The sequence below is a fragment of the Pseudochaenichthys georgianus genome, chromosome 7, assembly GCF_902827115.2.
Source record: "Pseudochaenichthys georgianus chromosome 7, fPseGeo1.2, whole genome shotgun sequence".
NCBI lineage: Eukaryota > Metazoa > Chordata > Actinopteri > Perciformes > Channichthyidae > Pseudochaenichthys > Pseudochaenichthys georgianus.
The window spans coordinates 6274350-6299772 of NC_047509.1; the positions used below are offsets into that span (position 1 = coordinate 6274350).

At 40.8% G+C, this 25423-nt stretch overlaps 1 protein-coding gene across 1 annotated transcript in view; it reads right to left on the minus strand.

Annotated features, from left to right (window-relative positions):
- Positions 1–25423, minus strand: part of LOC117449209 (arf-GAP with coiled-coil, ANK repeat and PH domain-containing protein 3-like) — a 93359-nt gene that overhangs the window by 19025 nt on the left and 48911 nt on the right. The window contains exons 5-13 of the mRNA XM_034086691.1: positions 19005–19063; positions 18533–18716; positions 13911–13955; positions 13705–13800; positions 12388–12462; positions 10153–10164; positions 2232–2344; positions 1335–1386; positions 769–869 (exon numbers count right to left, since the gene is read on the minus strand). Coding sequence (XP_033942582.1) covers positions 769–869; positions 1335–1386; positions 2232–2344; positions 10153–10164; positions 12388–12462; positions 13705–13800; positions 13911–13955; positions 18533–18716; positions 19005–19063 — 737 coding nt within the window. The remainder of the gene's footprint in view (positions 1–768; positions 870–1334; positions 1387–2231; positions 2345–10152; positions 10165–12387; positions 12463–13704; positions 13801–13910; positions 13956–18532; positions 18717–19004; positions 19064–25423) is intronic.

Sequence of the window (25423 nt, forward strand, 5' to 3'; positions counted from 1 at the left end):
TCATTTTCCGTCCGTACACGTCTGCATAATGTGACATGTGACATGCTTAATCGGGCTGACACAAACAATTATGGTCATTATTGTTAATTTATAGAAGTTTGATCGATGGAATAAAATAGTGAAAAGGGTCCATCCAGTTGTTAGCCCCAGGGGTTGGACCAAAAGATCTTTAGTTTGATATGACGTCAAACAGAAATAGGAAATAGATACCACACACATCCATATTTTCGAATGGCCAAATTACTTTAACGATTAATAATTGTTCTGTTTATTGAATATGTTAATAAACACATTGACAGTAATATCAAAAAGGTTGTGGGTGACGGTGGTCATGTGTCAGGTCTTACAGAAAACCTAAAAACCCCACCCTTCGGATCGGAATGATAAAACTGAAAGTACATGTTCTTTGCATCGGTGAAGAAGGGCCACATATCTTCTTTAACTTCCTCGAAAAGAGCCTTTCAATGTTCATGGAATAAACAAAAATGACTAACTGAACAGGAGAAGATGCAAAGATTAACTTGGGCACAATAACAATGTATAACTGGGCTGATAAGGCGCTACATAAAAGGGTAGATATTACAATTCACTTTTACTGTCATTCGAACATAGCTACAGTTTAGTTATGTCGATGAAAATCCTAGGTCCCGGGCTCCTCCAACAGTGCAACACAATAAGTAGATAAAATAGTGCAAGTAAATACAATCAAAGAGAATAGAAGTAGTGCCATAAGAGTCTATTGCATGTTAATCCATCCAGAAGCCTTACTTGGAGGGGGAGACGACCTCGAAGCAGAACCTCCTCTCGATGTCCTCGCACGGTTTAACGGAGCACAGCCGGAGGTCCTCCACCACCACCGTGAGAGAGTCCTGCAAACACAAAAAGATGACTTAAAATGGGGCTGCCGTGTCACTCACTTGGTCCTTTGGTAGCGCGGGGCGCAGGTTCAAATCCATCCAAGACATTCACGTGGCTTGCTAGGTTTAGAATAATAGAACGTAGAATAGAACGTAGAACAACTCTGCTTACCAATAAGGCCGCCTCAACACAACACAAACATAAGACAGCTGTTCCTACTTCATGATATATATTTCTTTCCTGGCAGTTCGTGTACGTGGCCATTACATATTCACACACACTGATGTCAAGCAGAGAAGACTGACCTGAAAGCCACACTGAGATATCTCTTGACTGAGATGATGGATTTCACTAAAGATCACCACAATGCTAAAAAATATCCATCCCCCCCCCCCCCTCCATTAAAGTGCACTTAACCTCTGAGAGCCCACTTTACCCCCGGGGAAAGCTGATAGCTGCCAGATATACGGACTCACCTTGAGCTTCTTCTGATAGACCAGCTGACTGTTCTGTATGGAGAACCACCGCCTGCAGAGAGAGGGATAAATAACTTATTATAGAAAGGATACGCTTCCAATCTTTAAGGGTCAGCGTGCAAAGAGAAAAACACTGTGTCCATGTGAGAGGAATTCCTCACATGGCTTCACATCACACTCTCTTTAACCCCCTGCCTCATAGCGACAGAAACATGCTGAAACACCATGAGGAGATAGAAGTACATTCTTGTCAATATTATATAGCATTTAATACTATATTTTAACATATTGTACTCACTGTATTTACATTTTATTTTGAATGGGCCACTATTATGCACATTTCAGGTTTATATCTCTACCGCTTAGAGATGTCCCGCCCCTTAGCCTATCACGTACAATTTGTTGGAGCGCAATCCTTCTCTCACAGAAGGGGGAGTGTGTGAGAGAAGGATTGTAGCCTTTGCAGACCATTTACATGCACAAGTTCATATATAACAGGAAAGGGAAAGCCTTGTAGGAAGATGTAGGAACGTCGTCACCTCCTCGGTCGACCACGGTGTGCTTTTCTTTGACGTTGCCATTTTTGTAGCTCCTCTGTTTACAAAAATGCTGTGTATAAAAATGCTTCAAGCTTGCTTCTAGATATATATGCGACGCTAGGGATGATCTCGTGACGATTCTCTCTGACCAATCAGCAGTCGAGAGTGTTGACGTCACTAGTTCAGCCCTGGCCTGATAGAACCACGATTTGATGGGGCCGGGAAAGAGGGAAAAAGTACCCGCTAGCCGGTGCTACGCTATATGGAAATGCCACCAAAAAGTGGCCTGGCCGCTTGAGGCCGATTAAGGACACTTAAACGGGGCTACCCGCTGCAGTGGAAATGCGCCATTAGTTACCTGTTCCAGGTCTTAAAGGCGTTGCTGGCCCTCTTGAACAGGTAGCCCTCCATCACCACACCGTTGGGGGCGTCCACGTTGAACTCCACCTTAGAGTCGTCATAGGAGAAGTCCTGCAAGAGAAGAAGAAGAGACACATCAGACTCCAACACACAACAGATCTAAAACAGCAGATGACTGAAGGCAGGTTGAGCCTTCACATCGTCCAACAGGAAGCAGAGCTGCAGAGAAGAGCCGTGTGCTGTTCCTGGAATACCAGCCGCATTGGATGAGCGATGTACATACAGTCCATTAACCGACCGGCTCAGCATACACTGTGCGGCCGTGTGGAAGAAGTCACGTGTTTTAGTCCATGTATGCGTTGGAGATGCATGCCATGTTGCTGCCTGGCACACTGGGGCATTTCGTAACTCAACAGATGTGAATGTGACGTAAATCATTACATAAACATATGATTCATGAGAATTAGCCTCCAACCTTTTCATGACTTATATACCACGACATGTAGCACTTTAAAGCTAGCCAGCAGAGAGTGACACAGGTATTTAAAGCTCAAAACATCAGTGTTTTGATGTAGGAGTATGACACAGCATGTCCTGAGAATGCTAACAAGCTATATTTAAGAGGTAATACAGTATAATATACAGGAGGAACAGAACATTCACTTATCCATAATCTGATTTAAACATCACATGCACGCAGACATGAGAGACGACCAGATGGTGTTTTTCAAATGGGGTTAATTTAGGCTGCACGCTAAAAATGGAGTGATTTACCAGACATCAAATATATAAAAGAGTATATGTGAGTCATAACAGGGTGTGTGTACACCATCCACTACTTATTTGGTGTTTAAATGATAGATTAGCTGGTTGCCCTCTCACCCCAATTCTGGCTTCACTGCACTGGCTTCCAGTTCGGTTCAGAATAGATTTTAAACTCCTTTTATTTGTTTTTAAAGCCCTAAATGGGCTGGCTCCTGCCTATATAGCAGAACTCCTCCATCGCTACACTCCGGGCAGAGCCTTAAGGTCGGCTGATCAGCTGCTGTTGATAGTGCCTAAGACCAGGCTTAAGACCCGAGGGCATCGAGCTTTCGCAGCGGCTGGCCCTAGGCTCTGGAATACTTTGCCCCTCCATGTGAGGTCGGCCCAGACCCTGGGGGTTTTAAATCAACACTTAAAACTCACTTTTTCTCTCTGGCTTTTGTTTAATTATCTATTTATTCATTTATTAAATTATTAAAGTATTTTTTAAATAGTTTATACATTATTCAAATATAGGAATAGTAGATAGGATTACTTAAAATATAGTACCTTATATTTCATATTTTTTCCCTTTAGACCCTTGCGGTTTATTCTTAAAAACCCTTACCCACCCCCCATTTCCCCTCTGCTGGTCTATGGCCTTGTAGAGGGTAACGGGCTACAGAGTCGCTTAGATAAGCGGGGAGTGCATCTGGGACGGGTGGCGCAGTGGTCTGTGCGTTTGATCATCAGATCAAGGGGGCCTTGGGGAACTCCAGTTCGAAACCCGCTCCCGCCCCACTGCGTCAGGCCGTTGTGTCCTTGGGCAAGACACTTCACCCGAATTTGCTCCTGTGGGTATTGTCCACAGTAGATCACCATTACATGTATGATCTGTATGTGTAATGTGTATTTGTAAAGCGATTTGAGAGTCTTTGATAAAGCGCTTTATTTAGGATTATTATTATCTGACGAAGAGACAGGTTGTTGTGCTCCCTATCTCTGTTTCTCATCTATATCTAATAGAACTGCTCGGGTCTTGATAGATTGAGTGGGGAAGTTCATGAGATCTTTCTAGAGGATTATCAAGAATAACTTTCATCCAATGACCTTCTCCCTCTCTGTCTGTGTCTGTGTATTCTCTTGTTCCGATTAACCCAGTCAAATCTTTTTTCTTGTTTTGTATCTATATCTACGCCGGGATCCGGAGTCGAGGCTGATCCTCTTGCTGTAGTCCTGTGTCTTGGATCCTCTTTCCTGAGTTCTGGATTAAGTCGTGACCTTCGGGTCGTGTCTGAACCTGTCTCTGCGGTCCTGCCTTGGGTCTCGTCTTGCTGCTTCCCTGATGGCTTCCACAGGATTCTAGCTGACATCCTCGTGGATTCATCTTCTCATTACAGACACATGCATTTCCTAACATTCGGTCTATATGCTGTAAAATGTATTATCTCTTGGATTTACACACGGCATCTATTGCACGTCTGTCCGTCCTGGGAGAGGGATCCCTCCTCTGTTGCTCTCCCTGAGGTTTCTCCCATGTTTCCCTTTAAACTGGGTTTTCTCTGGAAGTTTCTCCTTGTACGATGTGAGGGTCTAAGGACAGAGGGTCTAAGGACAGAGGGTCTGAGGACAGAGGGTCTAAGGACAGAGGGTCTAAGGACAGAGGGTGTCGTTTTTCTCATACTGATATTCTGAACAATCTGTGCTGTTGTATTTGCTGTAAAGTGTCTCTACTGTAGGCTATTTTTATTTTATGTACAGCACTTTGGCTCGACCAAAAATCGTTTATAAATGTGCTATATAAATAAAACTTGATTTGATTTGATGTAATCATACACATGTTGTCAACATGTTGAAGAAAATAGAGCTGGATTCCAAAACACATATAGTTTTAGTTATGGCTCTTCATCAGGAATCACATTTACAATGAGAAACAAGATGTGTAGCCTACAACAAGTCGAAGTGAGTAAACAATGATAAAAGAAAGAGAGACCAAATCTAGGACAACACAAACGACACATGTCAGAAATTGCTTAATACAACTGAAAGTTAAAAAAATATATTTAAAGCTAGAAAAGACTAGACGGGCAATACAACGAAACACATTGTTTCAACATAAATATGGTTTTAAAAACGGCACTGGCGGCATAAAAAGTTAAATATAGCAAAAAGAAAAACATATAGACAAAATGGGGATTTCTTCACACCATGGATTCAACACATCGTCATCTATTTCCTTTAAGAAAAGCATAATGGAATCCATGAATAAGAAAGTTTGAGGTAAAAAGTTCAACACTATACAAATTATGCAGGAATCAAACATGATTGCATTTCCCTGTGCAACTATCTTCCAGTGTGAACACCTATTTAAAAATGTGCATGTACGTCATTGAGCATTACACCTGGGAACCCCGAACATTTTTAGATTTTAATGAGAGCAACTGTGCTGACAGAGAGAGAGTTAAGTAGGAGAAAGAAAGAGATACTTTAACAGTGAGATAGAGAAGTAAAACTACTCCAACAACACACACAGATGTCTCGTAGAAAAACAGAGATACATACTCCAGATACAACAATAAATATCACGATAATAACCAGTTTATAATCTGAACCAAAGTAACAACCAGCCAAAGTAATGCAAATCTACCCACCAAACTGCGGTCCCAGCGGCCGAGGATCTTCATTTTCAAACGTTTAGTGTGTTTCAACAACATTTCAGAGCACAAGAAGACAACAAAAAGGGTTTACAAATAGACTCCTTTAACGCAGATCCCTCAGAGCAGCAGCAGCAGCATGACTCTCCTCTCTCTCTCTTTCTCTCTCTCAGCGGAGGTTATCGTGTAGCTGCGTAATTCCAACAGTGCGCTCTCCACTACAGCCACCTGCCAGCAGCCTCGGGATTAGCACTGATTAGCATACAGATGCTAACGTGGAGCAACAGTGGAAACACCTCCCAGTACTGTAGCCGCTCCTGACTCAAACAGGCTGCTTTGACAGTTTCACAACTCCCTAAACACACCTCCCTCTCTGGGGAGGGTCCTCTGTTGATTCAGAGGGAATCTATCTGGCAGGGGCCCAGATCCCCAAACAAACACCTCAGGGCGTGATTTACCATTGCTGTAACAATTTCTTTAGAAGTGGATACAAGCCTATTGCTTAAAAAAAGCCCGTTAGCCACTGGAGCTTTATAAAATAGCGACCATTTTCCAAAAATGTATGCCGTTTCCAGCCGATGAAACATCATTTTACCACAGAGTTTTAACCACTATATCAATTTGGGGGGGTTTTGGTAGTGAATTACATGATTTTTCACAATGGGGAAGTCAAATATACAATTTAGAAACTTTTGGGTGTCATTTTAAACACAACATGTTTAATTATGGGGCTTATTAGACAGAATCTGGGACAATTAACCTAACTAAGGCTAGTTTTCTATGTTAGCAGAATAAGTTAACACCTTGATGAAACCAGTACTACCTCTACAGTACTACAGTCCTACAACCCCAAAATACAACCAACCTCCAGGGCCGGCCCTAACCAATTGGCTGCCCTAGGCAAGATTTTTGCTGGCGCGATGAAAATCTATTCTCTTATTTTTTAACTATAATGATCATATAAAGGTGTGCCTTGGAATTCCAATGTTAATACAAGCTGTATACGTTTTTTAAATTAACACAAATACAAAATTAAAACCTATAATTGCACACTAAAACCATTATTTTAAAAAAAGAACTATTTCACATAAACCTCTGTTTTTTACTGGGGCTGAGGCGGTTCAACTTGATTTGGGGGGGGGGGGGGTGAAAATTGTGTTGTTATGAACTAAAAAAAATATATATTTTTTAAATTTCTAATTTTTTTTATTTCTTTCAATTTTCGGTGCCCCCCATTGGTTGATGCGCCCTTAGCATTCGCCTATACTGCCTATGCCAAGGGCCGGCCCTGACAACCTCCACTACCATGCATGTTCGGCTTTCCATTGGCACGTTATTTTGGTTTTGGCTCAGACACGATAAAATAAAGCTTCTGACCAACTACTGACGTCTGAATTTTGTTTCTACGTGGTCAAAAATGGATGATTTGACAACAAGAGCATTTATATAGGTCAAGTGGAAGTGATGTTAATGCAGAAAAAGACATTCGCAAGCCATCATTGGAAGTCATCTTGAAAATGGATCGTGGATTGTTTGAGTGGCTAACAGGCTTTTTTTTAAAGTAACCGCCAAGGAGTTTAAGTGCTGATTTTAGTACTTCTCCTGGTATATTCAATTATCTGAAGCAGTACAACCAACCACAGCCAACTATTAAAGATAAGAAGTCAAACAGCTTACCTTCAGATTCCTCCCTTTCCCTGAACACAACATCCCATGCAACACCGAAACAAGATGTGCACTGTGTCTGTCTCCTACTCTGAAATCTCTCAAGCTTACAACAAAGATCATCTATTTTTAATGACGCAACGTCACACAGGCAGAAACTGAACACGAGTGAATTATTGAAGCAGCAGGGAAACAGAGACTTTCCAAACGATGGGAAGCAAGGAAGCAAAGTGTGGAGAGCATGCAGACAAAATGTCCTGATGTTTCCTACACCTGCTTCTGAGCGTACTGACGTTACACCTGGAGATCCAACGCCAAATAGTGACTGAATATTCATGATGTGATTGCTTATTGTCCGCAGCATCCTTTTCTGTGTCTCAATATCAACGTGTTCCTCTGTTACACACCGGCTTTGCGTCGACTTGCTATGTTTGTAAAATGTAATTTTCTTAAATGTTTTATGTGAGGGACTGCGGATGGAAATTAGCTCAAAGCTAAATCTGGCACTGTTACGCTCGACACATTTGAATGCCTTAAGTGTTCATTACTGTGCATTGTCCCTGCCAAATAGACGATTCATGAAAAATGACTTGCTGAAAATACCTGGCTAACTTAACCATCATCAACTATTCTTCAACACACCTGATTGACTTCCCTTCATAAGTCCCAAAGCCCCCAAAAGTCTTGAAAATACACTGATGATAATAGAAATGGAAGAAGCCACAGTCTTACATATTATGTATTTGTGCAAATGTGAAGGAAAGCTGCCATGACAAGTACAGTAAGTAAGACAGTTAACGACATGCAGCACCAGTGTTGTTCAATTGCAAATAAGGCTTTAATGCCCTATTTTTGTAAAGCACTTTGAATTGCCTTGTGTGGAAGGTGCTATATAAATAAACGTGCCTTTCCTATAATGAGCTGTGTTGGAATACAATAGGGATGTTGAAGATAAGGAGATTAAATGAGTGATGGTTTTTCTACTTTTATCTAACGAAGGCCTCGGGGCTATGTGTACATTAATGAATGTGCCAAATGTCTACAGTAAATAGCAAGTGGTGCATTTCCTTTTGTCTATTCTGAAAGCTGAGGATTTGAACCGAGGAAGAACAAACAATTATTAAGACAGACTTTGACTTTCCACTGAGAATTTCACGGGCATTTCTTTGATAAAATGGCAGCAAAAATATACTTTTTCTGACTTGTATGATATAGTGAGCACTGATTGGTCAAATGACAACCAATTAGCATGGTTAGTTTTTTGATAATTAAGATGTTCTTATGCCAAGAATGTGCTTGTTTCAGCTCCTCTAATGTGAGACTACTGGCTATGAAAGTAACACTTAAAATACAGGAAATAAATTATCACTATTTTACATGCAAATGATGATTGGCAGATCAAGGACATTACATGAAGTAGCAGAAACTATTTGAATATACATGTTATTACATTATGTACATACATGCATGTGTGTGCTGCATGTGCCTCCTATATCTCGTGCATTTTAACATCTATGTTGAGATGTAAAGTGTTGTTGTCATTCATAAAAAGCACCATACAACGGAAACATGTAATCATTATTTTACTACAACATCCATCTGGAGTTTAAAGCAGTGGAAATAAAACCAATGATGCACATTTGGGGCATCTTGTAGCGCTGCTCTGGTGATGTAAACACAGACGTACAGAATAGCAGGAGGAGCGACAGCAGGAACAGGACTTCTCCATTAAATCCTCCGTTAAAAATGAATGGCGTTTCTTTTCGGCGACAGCACTTTAACTCCCTTTCTGCTCTCCTGGTTTGTACTTGTATAGCGAGAAGGAGCTGCCCCTTTGACCTGGGTAAGTTTACACAAGGCTTATTGCACAGAAGAAACGAGAAGAGAAGAAACAAGAAGGAGGGAATAACAAAGTAGGTCATGATGCTCTGAAGGCCGCGGGGAATAGGGAATCCACATCAAAGCGACATGCTGCAGTTTCCTGAATGGATATCTCTTAAGATACAAGACTCTGAAAGATGACATGTTCATGCTGATGCATATTGAGCTACTAAACATGTAGGTAATAAGATATTTATGAGGGGAACTGCTAACTCAGGACACTTTAGTGTAAAAAAGTAACTCTACACAATTTACACTACTACAAATCTACACTTTAAATAAATATTACAGTAAACAGACTGACGAAAGAAGACGTGTGTTAACCTTTAGCACTAGTCAGAGGTCATCAGACTTTACACTAAGTCAAAGTTACAATACCGCAGTGTACTGTAAATGTCCTGCATACGACACATTCCTTAATACAACTGCAATATTTAGCATCAGACTAAAACTTTAAAACACAAAATATGCTTTTTTTGTGGAACCTACTTGAGCAGGTCTCCCTTGAAAAAGAGATCAACGATCCCAATGGGATACACCTGGATACATAAAGGTTTGAAATGAAACGAATGCTACTTAAGTTAAGTACAAAGTAGGATAAAATCCAAAGACTCATTTTAAGTACAAGTATAAATCAGGATTACATGGAAATACTTAATTAAAGTGCAAGTATGAAGTAGGATACAAAGGAAATATTCAATGAAAGAAAGTAGTATGGGTATAGTACTTAAGTAAATGTACTTTCCAACACTGGCAAATGGTGATATAACACGGTTTCCACACAGGCTGTTCAGGATGCACTTCAGTTTGCCCTCAAGGCATCTGGAGTCTGCCTACAGCTCACAGAGAACACTTCAAAGGGGTTTGTTAATGTTCTGTATGATGACTGGGGGTCAAACTCCCCCCCCCCCCACACTACCCAAAGATGTGTTTCAAGCTGAAATTCAGATGGGAAATGAATGGAGGATCACTCACCTGCATGAGAGTCTGAGAGGAGATGGTGTCATCGGGAAGAGGAAGAAAAGAAAAGAAAATACAGCGTTAGAACAACCCGAGCCGTTTCATTTGAGATAATACAATAATCTCTCCGCCTCAATGCACCTCTGATTATCCTCCTTCAAGGAATACAAGCTGCCCACAGAAAGAAAACCACCCTTCAGGGCTGCACGATCAATCGCAATGATATCCACATTGCAATATGGACTAGTGCTAAATCTGAATCGCAGTAAGCGGGATTGTGGGAATCGGTATTTCGATCTCTCTGTCTGGACACACACGCTGGAAGATTGACAATAAAGTTGACGTTGATAATATGTATAACGCTGAGGACGCCCAGTCCCACAAATGGATCAGATGAGAGTTTAATTAAGCGTTTCATCCATGTTGTTTAGAGTATGTCTGCAAGAAAGAAAACACAAGTTAAAAAAACTAAAATAATCGCAATTATGAATCGTATCTACATTGTGCCGCCCTACATCCCGTCATAAAGATATGTCCATGGCGATGCTTTTCATGCAGCTTCATCTCCCTGACCTTGATCATCTCCCACTGCGGTCCCTCTGATGGATGGTGCATTAAAGCTCCGTGTCTCACAGCTCGGGTAGAAACAGATCAATAACGCTGCACACATGTGACCCGGCTGCAGGCGGACAGATGGTCCCTGATCCTGGGGTTCACAGGGGCCAGACACGGGGCCCCTACAAATCAGGCTTTCTGAATTATTAAATAACACGATGTCAGGAGAGGAATACACCCTCGGGAGGAAATGCACTCCTAGCAGGGTTCCCTCATTTTAAAAGGATAACATTTCTAAACATTCCCAAGTCCATTCGTTGTAGGGAATACTGTTTGCCACTTAAATATCATATTCCAATTACTGTATAGACTATTCTTGCACTATTTCTATTTTATTGTATTTACTTGCACTATTGTATCTGTTTTATTGTGTTGCACTGTAGGAGGAGCCTGTGACCTCAGATGTTCATTGTCATAACTACACTGTAGCTATGCACACATGAAACTTGAATCTTGTATAGCAGCAACATTTTACACCTCAACAAAACGTCTACGGATTTAACTTATTCCCTGACTTCACCAGGCCTTGAAAAGTTAGGTTTTCCATGATTGTAGCAACCCTTCTGTCGAGCCTTATTATTTGACTAAAAACGAGTCATAGCGGTTAGAGACAAAAAGATAAATCCATCCTCTGGGGACCATGCATGTCTGCAGAACGTATTGTTTCAATCCAATTCATATTTTGAAATATATCAAGCTGGACCAAAGTGGTTCATTACAATTGGGATCAATAAAGTACTATCGTATCTTATCAACACTAGCATGGTTAGAAATGCTCAAACATCACAGTCAACTCTTGCCTCACAGTCCAGGAGATAATGTGCTTATTATCTACAGCAGACAACAGTGCGATTAATATCTGGTCAAATCACTTAATACCTCCTGATTTTAATGCTTAAATCAATGCCTGGACTTTGTTAGGGGGATTCATCAAACACTCCCCAGCTGCCCAGCTCTAATCCCGCCCCCACCCCCCCCACTCCCCAGTCACAACAGACGTTGCCGAGTGGCAGACAGACCTTAGAGGTGAGATGTGACAGCAGCGTTAAATTAGCTCCATTTCACCCTGTGTCTCTACTGGGACGTGTCTCCATGCTTTAATGTTCAAAAAGCTCTTTCTTTATCTCACTGCCTGTGCTGCAGCACCTCTTTTCACCCTCTGTCTGAAACCAGAGCCCAGTCTGCTCTGATTGGTTAGCTGGCCGGCTCTGTTGAGATTGATCAACCGCTAAGAGATCTAGCCAATAGAAGCTCAAGTTTTAAATAGGGGTGTCAGTATGTTACGGAAGTAAACAAAGGACTTATTTGGTTCTTTTTGCCAATGACAACAATAACATGACATATAACATGTTGAAGAGATTTAAGTTTTGCGTATCTCCGTCAATATAAATGCTACTTTTTATGGCATTTACTTCTCTGAATTGGGTGCATGTTCTTCCTATGAGAAAAAACACGAAAGCAATCTCAATGTTTGCTGATATCTTTACATTTAAGCATTTTAAAACCTTTTTTACGTTAAAGAATTCAATGAAATACCTGTCTCAAACTGGCCGAAGTGTTACCGTATAATGGAAAACCTTTTGGAACAACATGGTCTAAAATTAAGTAAATAAAAACGATGAAATAGGAACTCACCCTCTGCTGAATGGTCGCATGTTTATGCTCCATTTCCCTCTTCTCCATGGCTGAATCAATCACCAGCTGATCCAGCTTTAAGCCCGTCAACATAAACACAAAGAAATAAAAGTTCAGTGTTTCAGGGAGACATTCGGTCGAGAGGGGAAAAGAGGTGACGAGAGATCAGAGAGCAGCACTGACTCTGGGTCAGCGTCTGGCAATGAAGCATCGATTGTCCTGCAGCAGAAACAACATGGTCCAGTGACAGAGCACTCTACATAGCATGCTGTGTTACGTAAGATGTCTATTAAGGCTGCTCAATTAATCAATGTGTAATCAATATAGGCTAGTGCAATAATCAAATGGCGTGAAGCAGAATATTTGTTGAAGGCTAAATATGAGTTATCATTTGGAATGAAGTATTCACATTTTGACGTTTGTGGTGTTATTCCTCGTGTGTTTTTCATGTGGCTAAATCACAAATAGTCAAGTTTTGTTTTGATGTAAAAGTGCAAAGATATGCCGGACTACGGATCATATTCGACAGACTTAACGAAACATCCGATCGTTTTCATTGATAACGAGAATAATGGTTCACAAATATCTCCAATATCATGAATCGTATCTCAATGTCAAAATAATGTCAATGTTTTTTTCAAATTGTGCCGCTATATTTTATGTACATACTGTACAAGCTATGGAGAGGAAGACTTTTTTTGTATCAGTACACCCCGAATGTCATCAAAAATCCAACATAGTAAGAAAGCTATAACCAGAAATTGGCTTAATGTGAACGCTCCAACTCAGGAGCAGTGGCTGGAAATTGTTGAAGATATTTCTGTCATGGAAAAGTTGACATGTGTTTTGAGAATCCAAGAGAATGCATTCAATAGGAAATGGGAAAAGTGGAATATTTACATGGTTGACACCAATGAGTAAGTGAATGACTAATTCAATCGTGTACGGTATGTGTGAATATTGAAGGTCTTCAGACAACTAGTATTTATTGTGCTTTATTTTACAACTGATTTGTGTGTACTATGTTTTGTTGTTCTGTTATTATTGTTGTGAAAACTCAATAAAAACATTAAAAAAAAAATTTTTTTTAAAAAAGCCAACATATTGAATTAAAAAGCAGAAATGCACAATATATATTACACAACTGTCTCTTGTCAATAGTTCAAATGAGGATCAACCCGTTCACATCAAGACACGGAGCACCTAGAATCTTAAATCCCTTTTAGTAGCTGCAGACACAGAGGGAACTTTGATTTGTGGGGATCATAGTAGAGATACAGCGAGTAACAACATTCAAAGAGCGCCTGTTTCTCTCACCTCAGCAGCCAGCTTCTTCATGTACGGGTTGATCTCATCCAGCAGGTTGTAGCCTTGTTGGAACAGCGAGTACTGCGCGTGCATGAAGGACAGCATCTGGATGGGACGGGTGTTGTTACTAACATTATAAAGTCTTTTGACTCAAATGACACTCTTTAAGTATGTGGAATATATGATAACGATACAGGTTTATTGTTTTGACTTACAGCGTCCAGGATCTCAAACTTCTTCTTGGCCTGGAGGACATTGATCTGCAGAGAAGAAGACAGACATGTGTTACTACATGTAAATAATGACCTCCTGGAGTATTGATTATGGTGGTGGGGATGATCCGCTACAGTACAGGCTAATGAGATACCTCCATCTAGTGGACAGCCATTTCCTTTCTCTCCCTGTAGCACCATCAACCGACCAATAAGAGTTGACCTTATTATACATCCATGGAGTTAACTCGGAAATAAACAAACCACCAGCCATCAAATGTAACCGAGTACTTTCACTCTACTGAATTTGAAGTACTGATGTCTCCTCCTCCACTATGTCTTAGAGCACATGTGTCAAACTAAAGGCCCGGGGGCCAAATCAGGCCCGTGGTGGATTTAATTTCTGCCCGCAGGATAATTTCTAAATACTATTAGATCTGGCCCGCCGGTATATTGCACGCACCCCTTCACTCCATCCTGAGGGTCTCCTCAGCTCAGAGCCTGAGCCCAAACATCGATGAGCTTGCACCCCCGAGATGAGATGCCAAGTATCTGAGCTAGCATCACAGAGCAGCACACTGAGTTTACATGTTTCCTTCTGCACTTTGTCTCTTGAGACAGCAGGGCATGTTTGGTTTTCACTTTGAGGGAAATAGTTTTTTGAAGCTGTTGTTGGCCTGTGGGGAAATGTAATCATAGGAAATGACTCTACAGATAGAGCCATAAGAAATGAATGCAACTGATTATTTAATGTTTAATGTTGTTTTTATAGGCAATAATTTAAGCTTTGTTAGTTCCAGGTTTAATATGTGCAATAAGTTCATTTCAATACGTTCTGCAAAAAACATTGAACCAGTCCGGCCCTCGGCTAGTACCCATTTTTTTTTATTTTGGCCCACTGTGTATTTGAGTTTGACGCCCCTGACTTAAACTCTAAGACTTAGAGGGAAAATATAGAATTGTTTCTTAACTACACATCTATATTTGAAGACTTTTATAACCTTGCAAAGTGAGATTTCTGCATGAATAACATACAAAGAGCATATCAAATAATATATATTTTAATAGAGTTTTGGAAATCCTGGTTTTTCAATAATGTGAGATAGGCAGAAGGTTAACAGTCACAGCAGCATTGAATACTTTACATTTTAATACTTGAGGTGCATTTTCATTATTATACTTAAATAGTGTTGCACTTTATTAGAGGTGTTGAGATCTTATATTATTATGAGCAGACTGGGCTCTGGTTTCAGACAGAGGGTGAAAAGAGGAGCTGCAGCACAGGCAGTATGAGAAAAATAAAGAGCTTGTCTTTAAAGTAGAGACAGTACATACTGATATACACCTGAACATCAGCAGGAGAGGACTCTTTAAAGTAGAGACACTACATACTGATATACACCTGAACATCAGCAGGAGAGGACTCTTTAAAGTAGAGACACTGCATACTGATATACACCTGAACATCAGCAGGAGAGGACTCTTTAAAGTAGAGACACTACTGATATACACCTGAACATCAGCAGGAGAGGACTCTTTAAAGTAGAGACACTACTGATATACACCTGAACATCAGCAGGAGAGGACTCTTTAAAGTAGAGACACTACATACTGATATACACCTGCACATCAGCAGGAGAGGACTCTTTAAAGTAGAGACACTACATACTGATATACACCTGAACATCAGCAGGAGAGGACCCTTTAAAGTAGAGACACTACATACCGATATACACCTGAACATCAGCAGGAGAGGACTCTTTAAAGTAGAGACACTACATACTGATATACACCTGAACATCAGCAGGAGAGGACTCTTTAAAGTAGAGACACTACATACTGATATACACCTGAACATCAGCAGGAGAGGACTCTTTAAAGTAGAGACACTACATACCGATATGAACCTGGACATCAGCAGGAGAGGACTCTTTAAAGTAGAGACACTACATACTGATATACACCTGAACATCAGCAGGAGAGGACTCTTTAAAGTAGAGACACTACATACTGATATACACCTGAACATCAGCAGGAGAGGACTCTTTAAAGTAGAGACACTACATAAAGATATACACCTGAACATCAGCATAATAGGGCCCCTTTAAGTATTCTGTACTTAAATCCTTATTTTTACTCAACAAGAGGATCTGATCACTTCCTCCACTGCTTTAAACCACCAGTAGAAGTGGAAAAATTACCCCATCGCATTTCAAAGCCTCTCCATTGTACATATTAACCGATGCAAAGCTAAATAACATTTGGTGCTACATTTAAGAGGTCACTTATCCATATAGCACATCTCCCTGCAGCTTTGACCTTCTCTGCCTTGAGACACTTTCAATTAAGACTCAAAAGGGTAACGTGTCTGAGAGCAGTGAGAGGAAGCTTTAAAGAAAGGAACGAGGCCACGGCGTGGTAGAGATCGCACTGAATCAGTTTCTTTGTCGCCCCGCGGGCAGCCATAGCGCTCACAACTTGTGGGCAAAATAAACCGCCTGCTGCATATATGAAGAGAGGAGGATGTGTCACTCGGAAAGAATGACGGACGCAGACACCACCGCGGGCTGAAAGAGCAACGTCGCGGTCATTCTCTTATCGTACGGGAGAAATGTAAGCGCGTCTGGTGGGATTTTAATCGATACTTTATAACTAACCACTGAACAGATTTAGCCACATTTTTAACAGTAATATTCAGACTTCAACCGATTGTCACCAGATGTGTTTTGCTGTGTGTGTTGAAGCCCAGCTTCTGTTAACGTGTTATTTTTCATCTCGTGATCTGAATTAAGGAGAGTTCGCGAAAAACGAAGTTAAAGCTGGGGGCTGTCTCAAAAGTGTATGAAAGACAATGACTTACTTCCGTTTGACTTGGTTGGTTGGTAGTATTCTCTTGTTTTTGCAATGACTGTTTATAAGTAAACTCATTTATTTATCATAAAATAATCAGAGTATAGGGTAAAACATAATAGGCGGAGGTGTGTGGCGCAGTGGGTTGTGCGTTGGTGTTCGGATCAGGGGGTCACAGGTTCAAACCCCACTGCAGTCAGCATGTCGTTGTGTCCCTGAGACACTTCACCCCAAATTGCTCCTGTGGGGATTTTCCCCAGTATTGAGTATGTAAGTCGCTTTGGATAAGGGATGGGAACGATTAATCGAATATTCGAAATTATTCAGGTATTCGAATAATTATTCATGTATTCGAATATGAGTTATGAATATTTTTATTAATTTCTTCTTTTTTTTTATAATTTTTTTTTTTTGGGAGTGATGCCTAAGTTGATTACATATTATCAAATTGAATAATTCAATGTATACAACAGTGCCATAGCTAAATGTGTTAGGTGACGTCTAAAGGTGTGTTTTGCTCCGCTCACCGGTCCCTCACAGCAGGCGGAGCTGCAGGTGCTGATCTCTCTCTCTCTCTCGCGTCCGGTTATACTTCACTCGCGTTTATGTCCAAATCCATCAGATCTAGCTAGTTCTAGCCAATGATATGGCTGCTGTCCCTCCCTACACGCAGACCACGCAGACTCAAACCTCATCTTAGGCCCAAATGCGCTCCGCAGCCGTTGCGAGGTTCCGGCGCTAACAGTTCATGAGCGTGCTCCCCCGCCCCGTCAACACTCGCGACACATGAGTGGCCAGCCTAAACAACAATAAGCGCTGCTTGGCAACCGTGTGTGGCGGCAAAGTACTAGACATTTTGACTGGAGAGATTTAGTTTTGCCGGTATTCAACATTTTACCAGTCATAGTCCGGTAATTATTTACACTCTAAGAAGAGTCCTACACAGACATGGCGTCAAAAAGGAGTAATGTGTGGAAATACTTCAACCAGGTTAGTGAGTGCGGTGTAGAGGTCAAACTATGCTAAATTAAACTTATATATATACATGCTATACCTTGCTATACCCGCAACCTCCGTTCCAGCTGAGAGGGCCTTCTCTACAGCTGGCCTGATTGTGAATCGCCTCCACACATGAAAGCTGTAGGCCTATAGCTGTCAAACTGTGATCACCAATTCAATACATTTGACAAATTCGACTTGGTTTCTACTCTTATTTGAACATGTATGTATTTATTTCCAAAAATTATTGAAAAAAAATTGGGTAAAACATTTTTATTTATTTTTATTCTGAAAAAAGTTTTGCACATTTTTTTTTATAGGATATGTACATTTCGGTTAACCGTTTTTGGGGGGGTCGAATATTCGAATATACATTTGCTTTCAAATGTATATTTGTAGTACCCTACTTTGGATAAAAGCGTCTAACAAGTGACATGTAATATAATGTCATTTAGCAATTTGGTATATACAGTACATTGCAAGCTAAAAGAGCTCCTATGCAGAAAGTGGAGAAGTATAAATGGCATTTTAAAACCGTTCAGCACAAAAAATAAGGGGGTCGCTAAAATACTTAATGTAGTTAGTGAGACCGACAATAAGTATAGTAAAGTATCCAAATACCAAAATGTGTGTGACATAGACAGAAGTATATATGTAGGTCAGAAAGAGAGTATCTTTACAGGACTGTTGTGTCGACGTTGATGTCTCTGTCAGGAAGGTGCAATATCCTGAAATACCTAAAAGGACCACATTGTATATCCTGACATGATTCTGACCTGCAGCACGTAGTCCAGCGCGAGGTGTCTGAAGCACTTCCTGGTGATGCTGAGCGTTCCGGTAGCTTCCTCCACCTCGTGAGGTTTGTTCCTCGGCGCCTGAGCGTTCTTCACCTGAGCGATCTCCAGATCCTCACGCACGCGGTCAAAGTGCTTCTTTGTCTCCTTGAACTTACGAACATCCCTGTCAGAAGAGCGGATTTTAAAGCGAGACATTAGCAAACTCAAACTCAAAACAAACAGGATGACAGGTTTTTGGATGTACCACAAAGTCACGCTGCATTGTTCATGAGCGTTAGCACACCTGCGGTGCAAAAGGTTGTACTGTTTAATATTTAAAGACACCAAAAAGGTTTTTGGAGGTAACAAGGGTACATGTGGTCTTTTAAGGTTGCTAGTTCTTCTGTTAAATCTTTAATACATCCCAAGGTACAGCAGGGATCTGAAGAAAGTGAAGTGTAGGTTTACTCACTCTTTCACAAAGTTCTGCAGCTGCTGCTTCACAGACCTCTGAGCCTGATCGAACAGGACCTGAAACAGAGGCAACAGAAGACATTAGCATGTTTTATTTCACTTTGTCCAACTGGAGTTGAAAGACATGGCAAAAATGTCGTTACTGTTGCTGTGCAGAAGTGCTTTGACTTTGTTACTAAGGATAAACAGTTTAGTTGTGTGGATTTATATATTCATATAACCAACAGCTGAAACGATAAGTCGCTCAAGGGATACATTATTCTCAAATATATTGTGGATAGGTTAATATAATGTATGTATGTATGTATGTATGTATGTATGTATGTATGTATGTATGTATGTGTGTGTGTGTGTGTGTGTGTGTGTGTGTGTGTGTGTGTGTGTGTGTGTGTGTGTGTGTGTGTGTGTGTGTGTGTGTGTGTGTGTGTGTGTGTGTGTGTGTGTGTGAAACGTAAATGTTTTATATGACCGAGTGCCAGCTTCTTGAATACGAGGGTTTGCTACATTTCGTTATGTGATAATGAGCTAAATCACTTTAGCCTTTGGACTGTTTGTAAAAAAAACAAGCAATAGAGTACACCACGTTTGACTTTAGGAAATGGTTTTGATGAGTTTTTTACATTTCCTGACATTTGATAGAGAAAATAATTGATAGGTTGATAACAAAAATAATTCCAGATCAAGCAATTATAAAACAATCTGAATAAACAAATTAAAAAGCATTACAGTCTTAATGTAGAGTTTAGACTCTTTGGAGAGGCATAACTGCAGTATTTATACATTAATATCTTTGTACGTTTAGCACTCAAGTCAAATATCTAAAAAAGGTTTTCCATCTCTGACCAAGAAGTAGAGTATACAAAAACAATTGGAAAATTCTTGTGACAAATAAAGACGTCGGACCCTAACTGTTGTTTGATGATTTGCTTACTACTATTAAAACCGAGTCAGCGTGAAAGAAATTAAAAAGAATATATATTTTCTGCACGATCTCACACAATATGCCATTTCTCATCCAAAGTGACTTTTGGAGGGAAACCCACCTTCCCACCGTGTATTTCTGACCAACAGAGGGCGCCAAAGCACAAATGTTTTCGCATAATGCATGCAAACGTTATAAATCAGCCTTTAATGCCTGTTAGAATGAATGCTGCAGGAATGTCTCTGACTAACTACACCGGCTGAGACACAAAACAACAACATTCAAGATCCTCCTCCTCTCGATTCACCCTCTGAACACATCCTCTGATCGCTGCTGCCGCTAAATAGGTCACTCGGGCAGAGAGGCAGGGAGGAAGTGGGAGAGAGGGAGGAGGGGAGAGGAGGGGAGAGGAGGGGAGAGGAGAGGAGGCTTTTGGTTCAACGTGACATTGCAGAGTAGGGCTGCTCAATTAATCGTATTTTAATCGCGATTACGATTATGGCTTGCAACGATTACGAAAACAACGTAATCGAAATAAAACGATTATTTTTTTATTATTATTATTACTTTTTTTTTTAGTTATTCTTAAAGTTCACGGTAATCAACTGTTAAAAACATACTGTTCAAATTTTTTTCTCCAATAAATGGATGTTTTCAAAGTCAATGAATAATCGCATTTAATAATCGCAATTACAATTATTGACCCAAATAATCGAGATCATGATTTTTGCCATAATCGAGCAGCCCTACTGCAGAGTCAATGCAGGGTTCAGAAATACTAAAACTGAGCAGCCTGATTGGTTAAAGGGGTTTGAGTCCTCATCCTGTCTGAATGATTGGATATGCAACAGTGTGCGTGGATTAGGAGATTTGCAAGGCTCTTTAAAACTAGGCTTATGGGTGTTTTAACTCTGGGGTTACAAGCACTGAGGATGAGTAAGACCCTTTCCTTCAGTTGACTATGTAGGCGATGTGCCAGCATAATCTTTTTTTTTTTTTTAAATGACTTTGACTTGAAAAATAAAAAGCGGCTGAGATAAAGTGGTCATCGTGTTCCTGCCTATAAGAGACGCGTATGTTTTAATTTGGGGTTAAGGCTTTATTTTACTGCTCTATAAACTCCAAATAAGAGTAAGTGTGAGAATAAGGAAGCAGCCCTCCCATCCGGTCTGTTGATTCATCAGAACCCCACTTCACTGCCTGTGAGAAGCAACCAAAGGAATCCCTTCAGTGCTGCGTCACACTTTGTAACTAGCAGGTGATAAAAACTTTTGAGTGAAGTTAATTGAGTGCTTTTTACTACTTCCCGTCAGATTCAAAAGCCACATACTTGACTGCAAAGGGGCTGATGGTTCATGTCGGGTCAACAGTTTCTCCTGGCTGCACGATTTGGAAGAAAATCACTAATATTGCAATTGCGATTATATTAGCGTAGAAAGGGAACTATCAATTATGAAACATTATTCACACTAAAATGATCCTAAATGTGATATTTTTAAGGACGATCTGTGCCAAACAAGTATTTCTGTGTGAAAAACGTTGCTTTTCTGCGGCACCGTAACACTTACTTCACAGATTTTTTGAAATATTTTGACTTTACCAAATATTGCGCTTTCTGCGATTTGGACATTGCACTAGTCTATATTGGCATTTCTTTATTTATAAATTGTAGATTAGTTGTGAAGCCCTAGTGCGGTTTAAGAAGTGAGAAGTGGAGTCTTGTGCCATCAAGCATTTCCACGATGTGCAGAGGCCATAAACACTCAGATGTAAGATAAGTTCGGCACCGTGCAGAAAGGACTGAAGTGTACGAGTCCATATTGCAATTTAGCTAACATTTGGATTAATTGGTCAGCACTAATGCAGTTTAAAAATCACGAGTGAGAAGTGGAGTCTTGTGCCATCGAGGATTCCCACCAACATTCGAGGACTCAGAAACAGAAGCAGCGGTGAGCAGAGGCCATAAACACCCGGATGTAAGATAAGTTCGGCACCGTGCAGAAAGGACTGAGGTGAACAGAGTCAACCACAACCTTTAAGAGCAGTCGAGTCAACAAGCACACATCCATGTTGGCGAGTGTGTGTGTGCTTGTGTGAGTGAGTGTGTGTGTGTGTGAGTGGTGGCAGGGAGAACTGCTGAGAGACTTCCTGGCTCGGGGGGAAGTGCAGCTTGAAGCATTCCTGAGCTGCTTTGAGGGAAGTTGACACCGTGGTTTCGTTTGACAAGATGCCAGAGGTCGTCTCTGATGGGAACTCGCCGGACTCCAGGACCAACAATAACCCATCCAAAGGAATATTAATGGATCTGATGGTGCATTCGTGTGTGAAATATCTTGGCTAATGTTGGAGGTATGGCAAAGAGATTAGGATATTCGTGGTCCCCAGAGGTTACTTCCCATTTACTTAAATTATCATCATCAACAAAAACCATAAAGGTATCAGACACAGTTGTTAACAGGATACGTCCAAACTGAAGCTCTGCTATAAGCCAATACAAACTTTCTGCCGCCCCCTTAAACTAATGATGTTATTATTTTGAACACTGGATAGCGTATTGGTGCAACAAGTGATGTGAGATGGCAGTGATTGAGGCCGTGAAGAGCACCGTGCAGCCCTGCACTCAGTCTTTGGTTGTAAATAAATAGCATTGCAAGTAAATAATGTTGTAGTCAGAGTGCATGCGTCCAGACTGTTTACCCAGTTTAGCAATCCATCAGTGATATTGAGAATAATCACCACACTTTCCACTTTCCTTTCAGTCGGTCCGTGTTTTGTCCGTTATTTTCTACGCCAAGAGGAACCACACAATAAGACAAGTTACTTTCAATGGTTTGACACGCTAACAGACAGTGGTGGAAACGTTCCTTAAAAATGGACAAAACCAATAAAGGTTTAAGAATATCTTTTGAAACGCGGCTAAATGTCTGCTTTATCATACTAGCATTCACAGATACACACACGCGGTATGTTTGGATGAGAACATGACAACTCCACGAGTACAACTGATGCTAACATAGCATTCATGTCTCTCGCTTCTGAAATGTGGTGCATTTACGAGGGAAACAGAATGTGAGCCAACCTTTTCTAACGAGAAAAAGAGAACAACCAGAACCATGATATTTTGGAAACAACTTTTTTTCCAAATGAGATCCATACAGACCCCTCGACCCATAGCCAATGGTAGAGGGCGGTTTTAATTGATGGCCGTTAAGCTTGGCGCCCCAAATTAAGTTTGACTGGATAAAGATAACAGTATAATTTTTTGCAAGAACATACTTTTTATTTAAAAAAATACAGATATTTAAGAGACAGGATTAGGCACATCGAATGATATCTTATATCTTATAAAACAAATAGTAGTGAAGGCTTAATGTTATGAGTGAGATTCCTATTAGTTTTGATTTGAAAAGTTCTCCAAAACTGATGACACAACATTATTTTTCTCATACTCAATAGAGAGGTCAACATTCACAGTGTTTCTGGAATGTGGTGGAACAAAGAAAACTCTGTCCAGCATGCGAGTGTGTAAGTGAGGAATATCTGTCTCATCTTCTGTGACCTGATATCAGGGCTGAGGAATGACACGGCAACAAACTCCCTCACAAAGCTCCACTGTACCGAAACCAGCTTCTGCTCCCATTCCTCAGACATGTCGGGACACACACTGATCTAATCCAACCGGGAGAGCAAATTATCTTCAGCCAAATCAGTGATCCATGTTAATCACTGTTAACTGTTCACTCTGAGAGAAAAACTGTTGTTGTTGTTGTTGTTGTTGTTGTTGTTAGACTTTATACAGGAAGGTTGATTGTATCTAAACAACCCTGCTTCATTCAGTCGGAAAGGTTTCTAATGTTGCACCTTCACAATTCATCAAGCAGATGTGGTGCAATCTTCAAATAGCAGAAAGCACCATTTTTTTTAAAGACTACATTTCTATTAAAAACCCGTTTCGAGGAAAAGGTATTGGCCGACAAATTGTTTAGTATACGGACTCAACCAAACCATTTTTTCCCATTACATTTCCTCCAAAAAGTTTCCAATGATAATGAGAATGTTGACACTAAAGAGCTCTTCAATCGTAAGGCTTTACAGGGGGGGGTGAAAACTGCACAGCACATCACCAGGACGGAGCTGCCATCCATGGAGGACCTTTACTCCCCGCGGCTCAGGAAGAAAGCCCTCCGGATTATAAAAGATCACCCCAGCCACAAACCGTTCAGTCTGATGCCGTCTGGCAGGCGTTACCGAAGCATCCGGACAAAAATGGACTGTACTTATATAGCGCTTTATCCAGCCTTTAAGACCCCTCAAAGCGCTTTACATGTCGTTCACCCATTCATTCAGAACAGTACCTTACTCTAGGACCTAACATTCACACACCGTTGGCCATCGGGAGCAACTCAGGGTTCAGTATCTTGCCCAAGGATACATCGACATGTTGACTGCACGGGCTGGGATCGAACCCACAACCTTCTGGTTGAAAGACGACCGCACTCCCTCTCAGCCACAGTTGCATCAAAAACAACCAGATTCAGAGACAGTTTCATCCCACAGGCAATGAGACTGTTAAACACCTGAACTGTTGGAACAACATCCATAGCATTCATCTGCTACTTAGTAATTATTTATCTAATATGTCATTCCAATAGCTTGCATATAGACTCTTATTTCACTTTTTTAAAACTATTTTTTCTTTTTGTATTTACTTTTTAATATTTACTTGCACTATATTTTCTGTGTATCTGTGTTATTGTGTTGCACTGTAGGAGAAGCCTGTGACCTGAGACATAGATACTCTGTAGCTATGTTCGTATGACGAATAAAGAACCTGAACCTCCGATACCCTGAATTATATCGCTGTTGCGATTCGAGTCAAAGAAATTGCCATCATCTGAAGAGCATCAACACTTTTCTAATCTTAAATCAAATAATACTTAAATATATAATCGGGAGCAATTTCTAAAAGGATGTCTTTTTCTACCAGCACCGTGTATTTTGCACCATTTGCTCCATCTTCAGATCTGATTCAGTAAAAGTTGTTGCAATAATGATATCGCAGCTCAAACATGCCCATTACATATTGATGCTCAGTGCAGGTCGCCCTGTTTGTGTCAATTTGTAATGAAGTAACCATCATTGCAATCTGTTACTTCATCCCAAAATACACGCATTTCAGTTTAGACTGAGAGCCCGTTTACACGAGAACAAAACGGGTTGCATCCGCATAGTTTCTCTTGCGTATAGCCCTTTCATTTACACGAGGCCGTAACAAAACGATAGAAACGGACCCCACAAACGATAACGGGTCCCAAGGTGGATAGATTTGCAAACGAAACGCTCTGGGGGGTCCAACGGCTCCGTGTAATCGCCTCTATACGATCATTTCCTGAACAAATAACGATAGCCCCGCCTAGCCCCGCCTAGCCCCGCCTCCCCCCACCTTTGTTTGTGCCTCACACATCCGGGGGGGATCTTATACTCGCTGCTTTTGG